The 16,682-nt window shown below is 36.8% G+C and overlaps 1 protein-coding gene across 2 annotated transcripts in view; it reads left to right on the top strand.

The window, feature by feature from the left end:
- VEGFC (vascular endothelial growth factor C) overlaps positions 1-16,682 on the top strand; it is a 158,568-nt gene that overhangs the window by 136,203 nt on the left and 5,683 nt on the right. For both annotated transcript variants that reach the window (XM_072623941.1, XM_072623942.1), the window contains exons 5-6: positions 7,573-7,682; positions 8,337-8,670. In XM_072623941.1, the coding sequence (XP_072480042.1) occupies positions 7,573-7,682; positions 8,337-8,670 (444 nt within the window). The remainder of the gene's footprint in view (positions 1-7,572; positions 7,683-8,336; positions 8,671-16,682) is intronic.

Here is a 16,682-nt window from a genome sequence, read left to right as displayed (position 1 = left end):
CGTTAGTTTCAGAAATGGCAACACTTATGCTCTAAGGTCAAATACAAGTCTGGAAGCAGATTTAGGTCTTAAGTCAGTGATGGGGATGTGATCATTACCCACTGCAAAATGATAGTTAGATGCCAATGGTGTCTCCTCTTCTCTTCCCTCTCCCCAAACTCTGGATAACAGTTCTTCAAAATTTGTAGTCACTAAAGAAATGTACTCAAGAACAACAACAAAAACAGTACATAAATAGAAAACATTAATATTTATAAGCTAGAGATATAGAATGCAAGTTTATGTAACAAAATTATATATTACAAGTCTTTTTAAAAAATAAATGTTGTCATTCAGTCATGTTCAACCCTTCATGACCCCATTTGAGGTTTTCTTGGCAGATACTGGAGTGGTTTGCCACTTCCTTCTCCAGTTCATTTCACAAGTAAGGGAACTGAGGCAAAAAGGGTTAAGTGACTTCCCCAGGATCACACAGATAGAGTCTGAGGCCAGATTTGATCTCAGAAAAATGAGTCTTCCTGTTTCCAAGCCCAGTGCTCTATCTACTGTGCCACCTAACTGCCCTTAAATAAATGACCTGTAACTAATATCTGTAATCTGAAGTGCTCAGTAGGATAGTTTAGTGTCAGTCAATATGCATTTGTTAAGCACCTACTATATGCCAGGCACTAGGTAAATCATTGAGGAAACAGAGAAAGAAAGGCAAGAACTGTCCCTGCTTTCAAGCAGTTAACAGTCTAAAGAAAGAGATAACATAAAACAATTGTGTATAAACAAGACATATAGGATAAATGGAAGATAATCAACAAAGGGCAGACACAAACATTGAGGGAAATCTGGAATTTCTTGTAGTAGGTAGGATTTCAACAGGGACTTGAAGGAAGCCAGGAGACTGAGAAAAAGAGGGAAACCATTCCAGGTCCAGGGCACAATCAGAAAAAATGCCAGGAGTCAGGAGATAAAGTGTCCGATTGGAGGACGAGCAAGGAAACAAGTGTCATTGAATTGCAGCATATATAGGGAAAGGAGAGGGAGAGTGTGTGAAGACTAGAAAAATAGGATGGGACCAGGGAAGGGCTCTGAATGCCAATGGATTTTCTGTTTGATCCTGCAATGAATATGAAACCAGTGCATTTTATTGAATGGGGAGAAAGGAGAAGAGTGACATAATCAGATCTGTGTTGCAGAGAAGGTTAATTTGACAAATGGTTGGAAGATGAACTAGAGTAGGGAGAAACTTGTGGCAGGGAGACCAATGAGCAGGTCATCGCCACAATCTAGCAGTGAGATGATAAGGGCCTGTACCATGCCAGAGTGGTAACAGAGTCAGACAAGAGAAGAGGTGTTGTGAAGATGTTGACAGGCCTCCTTGGCAAAAGAATGGCTATGGAGGGCTGAAAGGGAGTGAGGAGGAGGGAACAATACCCAAGTTTTGAACCTGGGAGGATGGGTATTCCGTTCAACATTAATAGAGAATTTCAGATGGAGGAGGAGGCTTTGGGGGAAAGATAATAAGTTTAGATTTGGACATATTAAGTTTATGAAGTCCACAAGGCATCCAGTCTGAGACATCCAATAAACAATTGGAAATGCAATTCTGAAGGTCAGGAGAAAAGCTGGGACTAAATGAATAGATCTGAGAATCATCATTATAGAGAGATGATGGTTGAATCCATTGGAGCTGATGAGTTCACTAAGTGAAATAGTATGGAGGGAGAAGATGAGCAAGGAATGAGACTTAGCACAAGATTCATTAACAGACTGACAAGGAGAACCAGGAGAAAGTAATGGTCAAGAGAGAAGAGAGTGTTAAGAAAAAAGGGTGGTCAATAGTGTCAAATATTGATTTAGTGGAAAGAGCATTGGACTTAGAAACAGAGAACTTAAATTCAAATCCATTCTACTGTGACTTTGGGCAGGTAACTTAACCTTCCTAAGACTCAGTTTCTTTATCGGTTTAAAAAAAAAGATCTAGTTGGACTTGACTCCATGGTCACTTTGAGTCTAAATCTATCATGCTACATAAAAGTTCTTACTGCTGAGTGCCTTAATATTTTAGCATCGAAAAGGCAATATAGATCAAGATGCCAAAGGATTGGCAGATCAAGTTTTTTCCAGTGCTGAATGAGAACATCTCATTTCTGTACACTAGGCAAAGTCTGAAAACTATTATAAAAAGTACTGCTTCTGATGTTTTGTACTTATATCAGTGCTACTTTTACTTTTTTCTAAAATAAAATTTATATAAAGAAAATAGGGTGACATAGTATTTTCATGGAGGTGCGCTTTGAAAACTCAGTGGTACAGTACATCTCTCTACCCATTCAACAAATATGCGTTCAGCATCTACTATACATACAACATTGTGCCATAATCAATTGAGGCTACGCAGTGTAATGTGTTGTCCCTGACCTCAAGGCCTGTATAGTGTAATAGGGAAGATATGAGAAACATGTCCTAAAAATTAAATAATATAAAATAACAACATAAAAGTTGTTACTCAATAGCATGTCACAAAAAACTCTATGAACACCTAAAGTCAAATAAGTTATAGGATAATAAATGCCATTAGTTCATAGGAGAATGAAATCCTTTGGATTGAGACATCTTGCAAGGTGAAAGTAGAAAAGAGTAGAAAGAATTGGGTCAGTGAAATGAAAGGGCAATGGAGTGGAGTGAAAAGAAGGATGAAAGTGGCTAGTAACTATGTTTTGTGTTTTATGGGTATGAACAAGAATTCAAAGGCAAGAATGAGTGTGTTGTGGTCATGGACAATGAATAGAACAGTCTGACCAAATGAAAAAGAGGGGGTCAGATGGGAGGCCAGAACGAGATCTGGTCAGATAGGTTATTAGGTTCTAATTATGAAAAGTATAGAATGTTAGACTAAAAAGTTTGGACTTTGTCATCTAAGAACTGGGGAGTCATGAAAGGTGACACGATCATTGTTGGGATAAGTAAGCCAGCCAACACTCATAGGACTGAGAAAATGAGTCAGTAAGCTTTGTGCTGTTTCAAGAAACTTATCAGTCTCTGGGGCTGGAGCATGTGATGGGAAATAAAGGAATGGCAAAGGAGGGACAAAGGGCTAAATCTAGCTTGAGGACTAGTTTGTTGTGTTTACAATCTTGTAATTCTTTGTAAAATTTTCTGTAATGTTTACTGCAACACTAAATAAAACATGTTTGATTATAAGAAGTTACAAATAGTGGGGTTTATTGAGGAAAATTTCATCCTTATGAGAGCACATCTCCTTTTACTAAGGAACAGAGAGTGAATTTATAGGTTGGGCAGCTCTGACTTGGAACATGGGACCTCAGTGTTTTTGAATTTTTAATCTATAACAGACCCTCAACCCAAATGCTAAGGAGCTTGATTCTCCATTAGTTTTTTTCTTTCAATTTTTAAGTTTCCTTTCTCTTTATTTTTAATTTAAATGTTCTTTCTTGAAGGATTGTATAAAAAAAGAACTAGATAATAAAAATGAAATTACAAAACAGGTTTCAGCAATGTAGCAGAAATGCATATGGTAATCAAGCTGCCAATTAAATGTATGTATTTCCTGGCCACAGGAGCTGTACCATTTCTTCTGTCCAGGTTTTGTTTAGGGTATTCTGCTAACTCCTCCATTCAAGTCTTCGTCTGGAGTGTTAGCCTAGTGTAGAATGCCAGTGGGTTGGTTCCTTCCAGGTTAAGCAAGCATTATCAGGTCTTGAAATTTCTTTTTTTCCCCTCATAGTCTCCAACATAATGATCTCACAAGCTCTCCTGGGTTCAATTAATCAAATTTTGCCCTGGCTCTGTCCTAATCCCTATTCTCTGAGAGCTTCTGTATAGATTTCAGATATGGACTCAGCTATGCCTGTGGTCAGACGACCAATTAGCTGAGTTTCACCACTACAGGTTAGACAATTTATTGTTTTGTTTTGGTTTTTGGTTCTTTTAGCTACAGATACTCTTGAAATTAAGGTGTGTAGGTGGCTCAGTGGAGAGAGTACTGGGTCTAGAGTTTAAATCTAGCCTTAGACACTGACTAGCTAGGTGACCCTGGACAAGTAATTTTACCTCCATGTGCCTTAATCCATTAGAGAAGGAAATGTCAAACTACTCCAGAATCTTTGCCAAGAAAATGCCATGGACATGCTATGGTTCACAGGATCAGGAAGAGTCTTAATGAAAATGAAATCATCTTATCAGATCCAGTAAGCATATATTAAGTCAGATTCAATAAGCATATATTAGTTACATGCATATTTCATGTTCAGCCAAAAAAACCAAAAAACAAAAAACAAAAAAATGAGCTTAAGGATTGTTTTTGTTGTGGGTAGGGGTTGTTTTCACTATTTTCACCACCTACTATGCTGTGCCTTGAATAGAACAGGTGCTTAATTAAATGTTTTTTGATTTGAAATGATGAACTGTTTGGGTTTCCCAAAATCACTGTCAATTTAGAAATTTCAGGCTCTAAGGAATTTTTATTTAGAAATTTTTAAAAAATCTACTCTATTGCCTCTATATTGCCTAAGATTCTACCTTCTTAAAAGTAGTAAAGGAAAATTAAGTGTTAATTATCTGTTGATTAATCATAAGAAAAAAATAAGGAAACATATTCCTTCACTGTCTCCCTAATCTTTAGTCTCTCCTTATCCATAAACATAAGAAAATAATAGCCTCTCAATGAAAATTAAAACTGCTCACTTGGATTAAAACCTTATAAATGGTAAGGGTCTGTCTGTTTTACTTGTTTTTTTTACAGGGTCTAACTCACAGGTGGGGAACCTGCAGCCTCAAGGCCATATGTAGTGCTCTAGGTCTTCAAGTATGAGCTTTGACTGTATCCAAACTTCACAGAACAAATTCTCTTAATAAAAGGATTTGTTCTGTAAAACTTGGACTCAGTCAAAAGGCCATACCCAAGGACCTAGAAGGTTGCAGGTTTCCCATCCATGGTCTAATTCAATGCCATACACATTTCAACAACCGACAACTCAACTGACACTTATTAATTTCCTACTGTTCACAAGATACTATGGTAGACACTAGTGTTGAATTGAATTAATGCCTTTGAATACAAAGGTTGAATGGTACATTACATTTACATAGGGTAACTTAGTTTATTTTAAGGCTGACTCCATAGGAGAATGAAATAGTTATTAGCAATTAGCAATTATATGTTGGATGTGGATAATCTGAATTGTTAAAGACCAGTTTCCCTACTTTGTTGTGCATCATATACTTGGAGATGAAAGTTGAATTCATGGAGGCTGATGAGATTACCAAGGAGAAGGTCTAGAAAGAAAAGATGGGAGAACCTCAGACAGAGCCCTAAGTATAACCAGAGGTAGTGTGGGAGGGATAGTGTTCCAATAAAGGAGAATGAAGGAGTGATCAGTCTGGGAGGAGAAAAACTAGTAAAGAACAGTGTCACAAAAAACAAGAAAGGAATGACTATGTAAGAGATGGAGGTGGTCAGCAATGTGAAATGAAGAGGAGAGCTCAAGAAACATAGGGACTTAAAAAATATCACAAGATTTGCAATTAAGAGATCATTGCTAACTTTGGAAGTATCACTTTCAATGGAGTGATGAGATCAGAAGTTTAACTGAAAAAGACTGAGAAGTAAAAGTAATAAATATAGTGATGGCAACAAACATAGGTATCTTTTACTAGGAGTATGGCTGTGAAAGGGAGGAGAAATATAAGCAGAATATTGGTTGAGGGAATTGGATGACAGGACCAAGAGAATTTTTTTAAGCATGTGGGAGATCTGGGGATTGTTTATAAGCACTAAGGCAGAAGCTAGTTGACAAGGAGAGACTAAAGATTGGGGAGACGGTGAAGGGATAATTTAAGGGGAAAATCTTATAAAGGAAATAGAAGATAAGATCAAAGATACAGCAGAGGGGCAAGTGATATCAAGGAGAAGAGCCAGTCTTCCTCTATGACTAGGATGAAGATGATTGTTGGGAGCTGGGGGAAGGAGAGGGATGATGTCTTGGTGATTTGTAGTATACAATTGGGGAGAAAAAAAGAGGGAGATTCCAACAGAAGGCCTCAATTTTCTCAGTAAAGTAGGAGGGGAGGTTCTCTGATGAGAAAGAGCAGGAAGGGGGTGGCATAAAGTAGCAGGAGAAAAGTGTGGATGATTTGCAACAGATACTGGGGGTGTGTGAGATAGTCAGCTAGAGAAGTAGGATTGCAATGTAGTAGGGAGGCCTCAGCTGAGATCACATTACCAAATTTTATAGTGAACTCAGTTAACAAAGTTATGTATTTACTCACATCAACCTTCAGTAGCCCAGGACTTAAGAAGTTGAGGGCTGAAAAGGTTAAGTGACTTTTCTAATACCTAAACACCTTCAGTGGCTCCTTGCTTCCAGTAGGCTAAAATAAAAGCTCATCAGCCTGCCTTTTAAGGTCATCCTAAATGTGACTCTAATCTACCTTTCTGACTTTATTCCTGTCCATACAAACCTGGTAACTCAATATTCTTTGATTTCATCCTACCCTCCTGTTCTCTCCCTGTCCTCTCTGGGGCAGGGTAGTGTAGGGGAGAGGATGCTAAACTTTCTATGAGGAAGATCTTGAATTGAATCCTGCCTCAGATGCTTACTTTGTGAACCTGAGCAAATATCTTCTCTTCTCTGAGCCTCAGTTTCCTTATCTGTAAAATGAAGAGTTGAACTCGATGACCATCCTCTACAACTCTAAATCTGTGATCCTGTTATCCATCTTTATGTATCTACACAGAACATCTCTCCTCCACCCTAACCTTACCCAATTCCTCATTATTGCCCCATCAAAATCCTTCTAGATTCTCCTTGGGATCCTTCTCTTCCTTGAAATGCATGTACCACCACAAAATGAAAGCAGTCTTCCCCTGCTTCAATTTTCCTAGAAAGTTTTTGTTTCATTTCTCTTTTGACTCCTTTACATTCTACTTTTTCAGTTACCTTCTGAGTGCTTACTATTTTCCAGGCATTGTGCTAAACATTTAGAGATACAAATAAAAGCATGAAAAGAAAGGTAGACCTTAACCTTAAGGAGCTTACCTTCTAATGAAAGAAGACATCATATAAAAAGGAGCTTAAAAATGGGAGTGAGAAGAGATCCATATGTAGGGAAATAATAGCAAAGTCCAGAGAGTCCGAAACAAAGCTGGGAAGGAATCAAGGATGGCTGACCCGGGACTTTTCTCAAAATGGTTCTGGGGAAGACTCACGAACTAGAGAAGGGGGCAGCATTGGAAGGGAGATGATCCAAGGTTCGAGGTGCAGAAGGGAGATTGAGAAGGCAGGTAGGGAAAAGTGGGAAAACCCAAAATCAGAAGGAGAGATAGGAGAGACATTTGTTTTACAAACAGTATAACTGAGGTTCTGAGAATTTATATGATGGCCCATTATGTGAATTTCAACTACATTTCCATGTATTCTACTTTTCGAAACTGGTTTATTTTATGTCATGATATAAAATTACTGAACTGGTTGAAAGTAGTTACATAGAGTGTACACAATCTCTCAACTTTTTCTGTCATAGCTACTTTAATCCTTAAATTCTGTATGTTATCCAAAGGTGTCATGCAACAAACAAGACTTGCCCCAAAAATCATATCTGGAACAATCACATCTGCAGATGCCTGGCTCAGCAAGATTTCATTTTCTCCTCCAGTGTTGGAGACGGTGGTAAGCAAAATGGCTTTCTAAAGATTCGCGCAGATTCTACTGTGCTTTTTTGTTAACATAAATTGATTTCAAATTATAGTTAAAACTCTGATTTAGACAGTGGTTCAAAAATGTCCCAAGGACTCATAATGAAAAATGCTATCCACCTCCAGAGAAAGAACTGATGAACTCTGGATGCAGATTTAAGCACACCTTTTTTACTTTATTTTTCTTAGTTTGTGTGTGTGTGTTTTCTTTTGCAACATGGCTAATATGGAAATATGTTTTGTATTACTTCATGAGTGTATTCAATATCATATTGCTTGCCTTCTTAGGGAGGAATAGGAAGGAGAGAATTTGGAACTCATACTTTTTAAATGAATGTTAATTTTTGAACAAGTAATTGGGAAATATTTAATGAAATAGAACATCTTTTAAAAATCAAATTAAAGCTAGACAGGAAATTTTAAAATAGCTTTGTTATTTGATTCTTTAAAAGATTTGATCATAAGGATTTTTATTATTACTATTTTTTAATGTTGGTGAGGAACATTTAAAAAAAAATTTTTTTGTAGAAAATGGCACCTCTTTCCAAGGTGAACTAAGGTATTCTTCATCCCTTTCCCAGAACAAAAGAAGGTATCCTTACAGTGTTTTTGTCTGTCCTTTCCCTAGATGCTTCAGAAGGATTCCATGATATCTGTGGACCCAACAAAGAATTAGATGAAGAAACCTGTCAGTGTGTATGCAAAGGAGGACTTCAGCCTTCAAGCTGTGGACCCCACAAAGAACTGGACAGTAACTCGTGCCAATGTGTGTGCAAAAACAAACTTCTACCCAGCTCATGTGGAGCCAACAGGGAATTTGATGAAAACACATGTCAGTGTGTGTGCAAGAAAAGCTGTCCAAGGAGTCTGCCACTAAATCCTGGAAAATGTACTTGTGAATGTACAGAATCTGCCAGTAGATGTTTATCAAAAGGAAAGAAGTTTCGGCAACAGAACTGCAGGTAAGAGCATCCGAATCTTTCCAATATTGATGCACTTTTCTCAAATCACATGTAATTTCTTCTCTTGCTGCAGGAATGACTTAATCAGAAAATTATAGTTCAAGATCCAGGCAAACATTAGCCATTGGTATCAGAAAGGCCTGAAAAAACATAGCAGGGGTATGCATATAAGGGGGGAATTTCAGGGAGACTCCAATTCCTAGCACAGGAATAATAAGAAAAGACCCAAGTCCTAGAAGAGATGGAGGGAGATGTTTTATGGTTCATAGGAATTTATTAGGTTAGACTGTTTCACTGGTTGAGTAAGAAAGGGTATGGTATTTTTGGATGTGGCCAGTGAGAGAATTTGTTTTGCTTTGTGATAAATATTTGTTTTAAAATGGTTTTGTTTTCTTTTTTTAAAAGTGTGGAGTGGGAAGTATAGGAAGAGAAAACAAGTGCTTGTTAATTTAAAAAAATAAATCAAAAAAGAAGAGATATAGGCTTTTGGAGCCCAGAGGAGACAGACAGATAAACAGGCATGCTTAAGCCATGATAACAGAAACAGTCTCTTTCCAATTCAGAGTTCTTGGAAAGTTATGAGTCCAGAAAAGAATTCCCTACATTTATCTAGAAGAAATCTTGTACTGAGCCAGAAGAGGAGATGGCTTATTGTGGGATACACATGTCTGGCAAGAAAATTTGAACACACACTCTATCCCAGAGGTTCTTAATATTTTTTAGTGTCATGGACACCTTTATTAGACTGATAAAGCCTAAGAATTTCATTTCAGAATAATGTTTTTAAGTGCATAAAACAAAATACAGAGTATTACATAGGGAATAAATTACATTGAAAAAACATTGTTTTTTCCCCATACAAGTTCATAGACTCTCCAAAGTCTATTTACAAACCCTTTAGGGATCTATGGATCCCAGGTTAAGAACCCATTCCTTAGCCTAACCCGGAAAGAAAACAGTTGGCATCCATTCCAAATGGGACTGAGTCTGGGAGTGAAGATAGATAATAACTCTGAGGTCTTGTCAGGTCCTTTAGCCAGTGATTTGAATGATCACTCCATGGAATGATAGGTTGAATGGTTAGAAGATTTGATTAGGCTATTGAGAGCTGAATCTACTATATCATATGGAAAAATACGTGTATCACTTTGGTCTGAAGGGATAAGTACATGCAGTTTAAGATGGTGTTGCTGGAATTTTCTGACCGACACAAGACTGGGAGTTGCCTGTTGCTGATAGGGCTTAGGGCAGCTAGGTAGCACAGTAGATAGAGCACCAGCCCTGGAGTCAAGAGGACCTGAGTTCAGATCCAGCCTCAGATACTTACTAGCTGTGTCACCCTGGCTAAGTCACTTCACTCAATTTACCTCAGTTCCTCAACTGCAAAATGAAGTAGAGAAGGAAATGGCAAACCACTCCAGTTTCTTTGCCAAGATAACCCCAAACAGGATCATATAGAGTCAGACATGACTAAAACAACTCAACAATCTCAAAAGATAGGGTCTAGTTGGTGAAGATATTTAAGTTTTTGTAGTGAATAGATTATGATAGGGTTGGGCAATCTAGAAGGATCCAACACCTTCTGTTTAAGGCAGTGCAGCTAGGATCAATTAATTAGTTAATCCACAACCATTTATTAAAGCCTACTATTTGCCAGGTACTATGCTAAGGAGACATACACACACACACACACACACACACACACACACACACACAAAAGTCCTTGCCCTCATGGTGCTTTTATTCTATCTGGGAGAGACAACATATACATATATAAGAATATAAAAGACAAAGACAGAAGTAAAATGTATCTGGGGGAGGAGGAAGACACTGGAAACTGGGAAATCAGCAAAGATTTCATCTAGAAGATGGAACATGAGCTTAGGCTTCAAAGAAACAAGCATAGAGAGCTCATACCAAGAGGGCAGTGAATGAACCTCGCCCTAGGTCACACAGCCTTGGAAGCACTGAAAGGTGGCAGACCCCCAGATATATATTTCCCAATTTAAAAAACACTTTTCTTCCACCAACCCATGAAAGTAAGTATTATAATTGTCATCCTCATTTTACAAACGAAAAAAATTGAGACTCAACAAAGCTAAGTGATTTGCTCATGGTCTTGCAGATAAGTGGTGGAACTGAAAGGTGAATCCAGGTCTTCTATCTCTAAGCCTGTGTTTTTTCCCACTTGTACCACCAATGTGATACCCACAGCAGCCACTATGGATATACATATGTATTTCCAGGGTAAATTCGCAAAATATAAACTCTCTTCCTCAAAGACAAAACCAAAATACTTATTCAGATACCAGAAAGCCAAATCCATCAAAGTAACAAAGACATCTATACACCTTACAATGCTGAGAGCATGGCCTTCCCTCCTTCAGGCCTCCCCACAAACAAGCTCCCTTAGGCAAAATCACGCCCTCTCTCTCTCATATTAGTCGCTCTGCTCTGCTCTGCCTGCTCTCTCTCCCAGCTCTGCCTCACTCTATCTCTGCAGCACCCTTCATGCTGCACTCATTCAACAAGCTCCTCTCATCATCAGCTTCCTGTGACTCGAGCCATAAGCTGGGCCAAAACTCAAAGCAAGTCACATGGTGAGGGAAGATCTTCAAATTCTCTTACCATTATACCACTATCACCCTTACATCAATGAATATGCCTGTAAAAATGGGTACAAATTAACATCATAAGAATAATTTTATTTATGAAGGGCTTTCAAGATAAAACATACATTTTTTTCACTTACTTTTACCATGGCTCATTGCAATTTATTTTCTCTGACCATTGAAGTCTTGCAATAGGTGTACAACTTTTTCTCATTAAGAAGTTAAGAATTAGTTTAAGTAGCAGGATTGTGAAACTTAAATTGCTTTTTATCCACCATAAGTCTATAATAATGGCCTTATAAAATTGCTGTAGTAATGTACTTTGTCTGCCTCCCCCACTTACTTTCAATGCATCCTTTGAGAATTTCTTATAACATTTTCTCCTCCATTCACCTATATAAGATCAGTCATTTCCAGTGGGGAGGTTTTCACCTTCATTCCTTTTAGTGTTTTGAATGGAAATCATATGAAATTGATATTTTCTTCCTGCTCATGGCTCTCTCTGTCTATTCAGTGGAAAGAAGTAATGTCTGCCTTATAGGAAACCAAATAATTCTTTGGAAAGATTCATCAACACTGATGAATTAGAAGCTAATAAAATGCCTTCCAGCTGACTAAATCCATCACCATCCTTGGAGTATTGCTTTGTAATCACAGTGACTAGGTTTATAAGTGAATGAATAACAAATCAGAAATACAGAGAAAGTTTAGGAAAGTTGCTATGTTTAGCATATTTAGGTAATAAAACATCAAAACCTAATGTCTCATAAGATCATGGTTCCAGAACAGGGAATAACTTCAGTGGACATCTAGTCTAAGAGCTCTTGTTAGCTTCTTGCTTGTTAACACTCAATAATTTCATTCTTCTTGGATATAAACTGCTCATTCTGAGTGACTGAGACAGGGTGAGTCTAAAGGAAAATAGCCAAGAGAATTGGTGTTAACTAATGACTGTATTGACTCTCTTGAAACAGATAATTAAAGTAGTGGCTTATTTAGCATTACCCTAGAAGAAGGTAGCTAGGTGGCTCAGGGGATAAAGGGTTGGACCTAAAGGCAAAAAGACTTGACTTCACTTACTAGCTCTGTGATCTTGGGCAAGTCACTCAACCTCTGTTTGCTTCAATGGACTGGAGAAGGAAATGGCAAACCACTCCAGTATCTTTGCCAAGAAAACCCCATACAGGGGTATGAAAAGTTGGAACTGAGCAACAACCTTAGTAGAAATATTCCTGAATTAATGTATTCACAAAATTAACTCAATTTTTTTAAAAGAGTAAGTTAAATGCTTACTGAAGAATCTGTGGGAGCCAGAGAACCTGATTGCCTGTTACAGTTTTCGTTTATACTGGACAAGATCCAACCATTAAAAAAAAAGTGCCCATGTAGAATTTGTCATTTTTTATCTTCTTAAACCAGAAGTACTTCAGAATTCTGTTTAAACCCTTTGTTTAGCTGTCAAGCAAATTAAGGCTATGTCGCATTAAAAACATCAAACAAGCTAGAACTTTACTGTTGATGGGTGAACTGCTCTGTTTTCATTGTCTTTATTACTGACCTCATGCATTGAATTCAAGTGGCACATGCTTGAGCATCCACTGAACCAGCTTGCAGACATGTAAGTAGCATATAAGACTTCCAGTTCTATAAGGCCATTACTGTCCCCAAAATGAACCTCATGCATAACAGCATGAAATAAGCACATTCAAATTGCTCTAGGAAGGAAAACACTGATAATACTTCAGTATGTGACATTATAGTGTAGTATCTAAAAGCTGAAGGCTAGAATCAAAATTTTAGTAAAATTATAGGAATAAATCATTACTATTTACATGAAAAAGCATCATTTAAAAGGATTTAGAAAGCAATCTGTGGAAACCTGAAACTTACCCTGATTTACTGCCAGTTATCAGAGAATGCCATTAATTGGCAAAACAGCTATTTGGCACAGTATATCATCTGCATTTTCAGAATAAATTTGTATGAATGACAATAGCAGACATGCTTTAAAAAAAATTCCCTTCCACAAAATAAATTGATGAGAAATATCTTTTTAGGAATGCTTTTTAGTGTTAGTATGCGGTTTTCCCCATAAATATCCTTCATGAAAAAAATTATATTTTTGAGTCTCCATTACAACAACTGTGTAAAAAATGTACTGTTTTGGGTGTTCTCATCAATCTGGATGTTCCCTTTTAGTGATTCAGGTTGCAACCCTTTCACGCCTGACCATCCTGTATGATTTGACCATATATATCATCTAATAAGTGGGCCACAGGAGGTCAACATTACTATTTTTTAAAGTTAAAAAGTCAAATCTCTTCATTTTAATACATTTCGCTGATGGCTATTAAGTTAGTAGACATAAGCTTATAATTATCTTCACTGAGTTTCTTTTTTCTGTCAATGGTTAAGCAATTTTATCTATCTTTATTATTTCTTTTTACCAAATAAATAGCCATTGTTGAGCTATTACAAGAACCACTGAGAAAGAGCTTTTCTGCGCTATTACCCTGATTTTCTATCTTATCTTTTACCTTCTCTAATCAAATTTCATCCTTACATTAACAACTGTCAGTCTCTTAATAGAAAAATTCCACAAAAATATCTTGATTTATACTTGTATATAATTGCATCCTTTATTTTTTTCAGTGAACTTCAAAGTAGCTTATACACCACTATGTATATATATTTTTGTTAATGCTTGAAGTAATAAGTCCATTTAAATAGATTATATCAATTTCCCTTTGCTGGCTTAAAAATTATTTTCCACAAATGTACTCAATGTACAGTAGATCCAAATCAGACTCTCAGATTAATTGCCTTTATTTCTTTGGTTGGGGGCAGCTAGGTGGTACAGTGGATAGAGCACCAGTGCAGGAGTCAGGAAGACTTGAGTTCAAATCTCACCTCGGACATTTGACACTCACTAGCTGTGTGACCTTGGGCAATTCACTTAACCCCAATTGCCTCATCCTAGGTCATCTCCAGTCATCCTGATGAATGGTCATTGGATTCAGATGGCTCTGGAGGAGAAGTGAGGCTGGTGACCTTGCACAGCCCTCCCTCACTCAAAACAAAGTCAAATGCAAGTCATGTCATTATTTCTGTGATGGTATGGTCTTCTTTGGCATCAAAGGATGAACACACACACATATTTAGTTTCCTATTTCATTTACTGTATTTTTTCTTTTCAAATTAAACCATAAAAGAACAGAGGATATTTAAAATAACCTTAAAAGTTAACATATGCTCTATATTCTAATCAATGGACGTATTGCTTATAGACTTATTAGAAAATTTTTAAATCAGATTTATTTACTTCAGTGCCATGGAACAGTTCATTAAATTGTATTTATTGTTATAAGTGATACTCATGACTCTTTATTACATGTGAGATGAACATTTTTATGTGTATTTTTATATGGGTGCAAGCATGGAGAACAACGTCTCAAGGCAACTTTGAGAAACTTTTCTCTTTTTCCTGATGTATTTTCTGAAAAGGGAAATGAGAAGGACTTTTGTAGATCAGTTTACTGACAACATGGCAACTTTTTTTAATCTTCTGACCCCCTACATAGTAATGAACTCACCTGATATTACATTTACTCAAATCAGTGGCAAAACTAGTTAAGATCTTCTGGATCTACTGATATTTTTCCATTCCTCAATTTATTACTGCTTAAAAAATATGACTGTTATTACATATGCATATTTGAGAGTATAATCATGGAATGCTATAGCTTCAAAGTCCCTTAGAAATCACCTTGCCCAACCACACATTATTTTACAACAGACAAAGCCAAAACTCAGAGAGATTAAATGACTTGCTTAGGATCACATGGATACTTAGCAACAGATGATTTTCAGTGATTGAAAAGCCATGTTTGCCTTTAGGATTCCTTTCTTTTTAAGATAGCAAATAGCAATAGATACAGTTTTTTTTTCAAAAATGCTGTTGATCAAAGACATCTGTTTGCACTTCACACGCATTAATATGTAATAAATCAAGCAAAAGAATATGTAGAAATCATCATGTAAATGTTAAAATTCTATAGGAATATAATAAAGGTAAGGAGGTCCCCAAGAATCCTGTCTCTTCTGCAAGAAAGCATCCATGATACATGGATATGAGGCTTCTGAATAGTCTACAACTCTTTGACCTTTCTTTTCTTAAATTAAAACTGTTACTGCCTTATGTATTTCAACATCCTTCCTTGTGTTCACTTTCATATTGAAGTCATCAAGTGTGAAAGTGTGTCTTGATTTGGTTCACAAGATTTTAATGAACTTCTTTATAAAATATTCTGTCTCTTCTCCTTCATGTGATGTCTTATGATCATTTTTTTAATTTGTGCTCATCTCAAGTGCTGGAAGACAGAATCACTGTGTCCCATGAAGATAATAATATCTAGCATTTACATTTCACTTTAAGCTTTGCAAAGTACTTTACATATTATCTCATCTGATCCTTACACCAATCCTGTGAATTGGGTGCTAGTAGAATCCATATATTATACATGAGGAAACTGAGGCATAGGATGGTTAAAACAATTCAGTCCGTGTTCACACAGTTAATAAGTTTCTAAGACAGAATTCAAAATCCAGATCAAAAGCCCTGTTCATAGTACCAGTTGAAAAGAAATGTTTCTTACTGCCGTTGGATATATGACGAAGTCAACTCTAAAAAGTATTTTGCATTTCCAAGGAGATATGAACAATCCTTCACTTCAGCCAGTTTTTTTTTTAATCTTTTGGTTTTTTATTGCTCAATGGTTTCAATAATGTACAACTTTTCATGACCCCATTAGGGTTTTTTTAATTCATCGTTTTTTTTTATTATTAATTTATTTGTTTTCAGTTTTCTACAATCGCTTCCATAAGTATTAGATCTTCTCTCCTTCCCTCCCCAGAGAATGAGTAATCTTATATGGCTTATACATGTGCATTCTTATTAAACATATTTTCACATTAGTCATGTTGCACAGAAGAATTAAAATGAATGTGAGAAACCATGAGAAAAACCAAAACAAAACATAACACAAGAGAAAATATTCTGCTTCATTCTGAAATCCAATTCCACAGTTCTTTCTCTGGATGTGAATGGCATTTAGCTTCAAGATTCCATTGGGAATGTTTTAGGTCCTTGCATTGCTGTGAAGGACTAAGTCTACCAGAAAAATTCCTCCCACACTGTGGTTGCTACAGTGTACAATGTTCTCCTTTCACTCAGCATCAGTTCATGTAAGTCCTTCCAGACCTCTCTGAAGCCTTCCTGTTTATCATTTCTTATACCACAATAGTAATCCATTACATTCACATACCATAACTTGCTCAGCCATTCCATTAGGTATTTTCTTTGGCAAAGATACCGGAGTGGTTTGCCATTTACTTCTCCAA

Source organism: Notamacropus eugenii, chromosome 7 (genome assembly GCF_028372415.1).
Source record: "Notamacropus eugenii isolate mMacEug1 chromosome 7, mMacEug1.pri_v2, whole genome shotgun sequence".
NCBI lineage: Eukaryota > Metazoa > Chordata > Mammalia > Diprotodontia > Macropodidae > Notamacropus > Notamacropus eugenii.
Note: the sequence above shows the minus strand (reverse complement) of the source record. Positions and strands in the feature narration are given on the sequence as shown.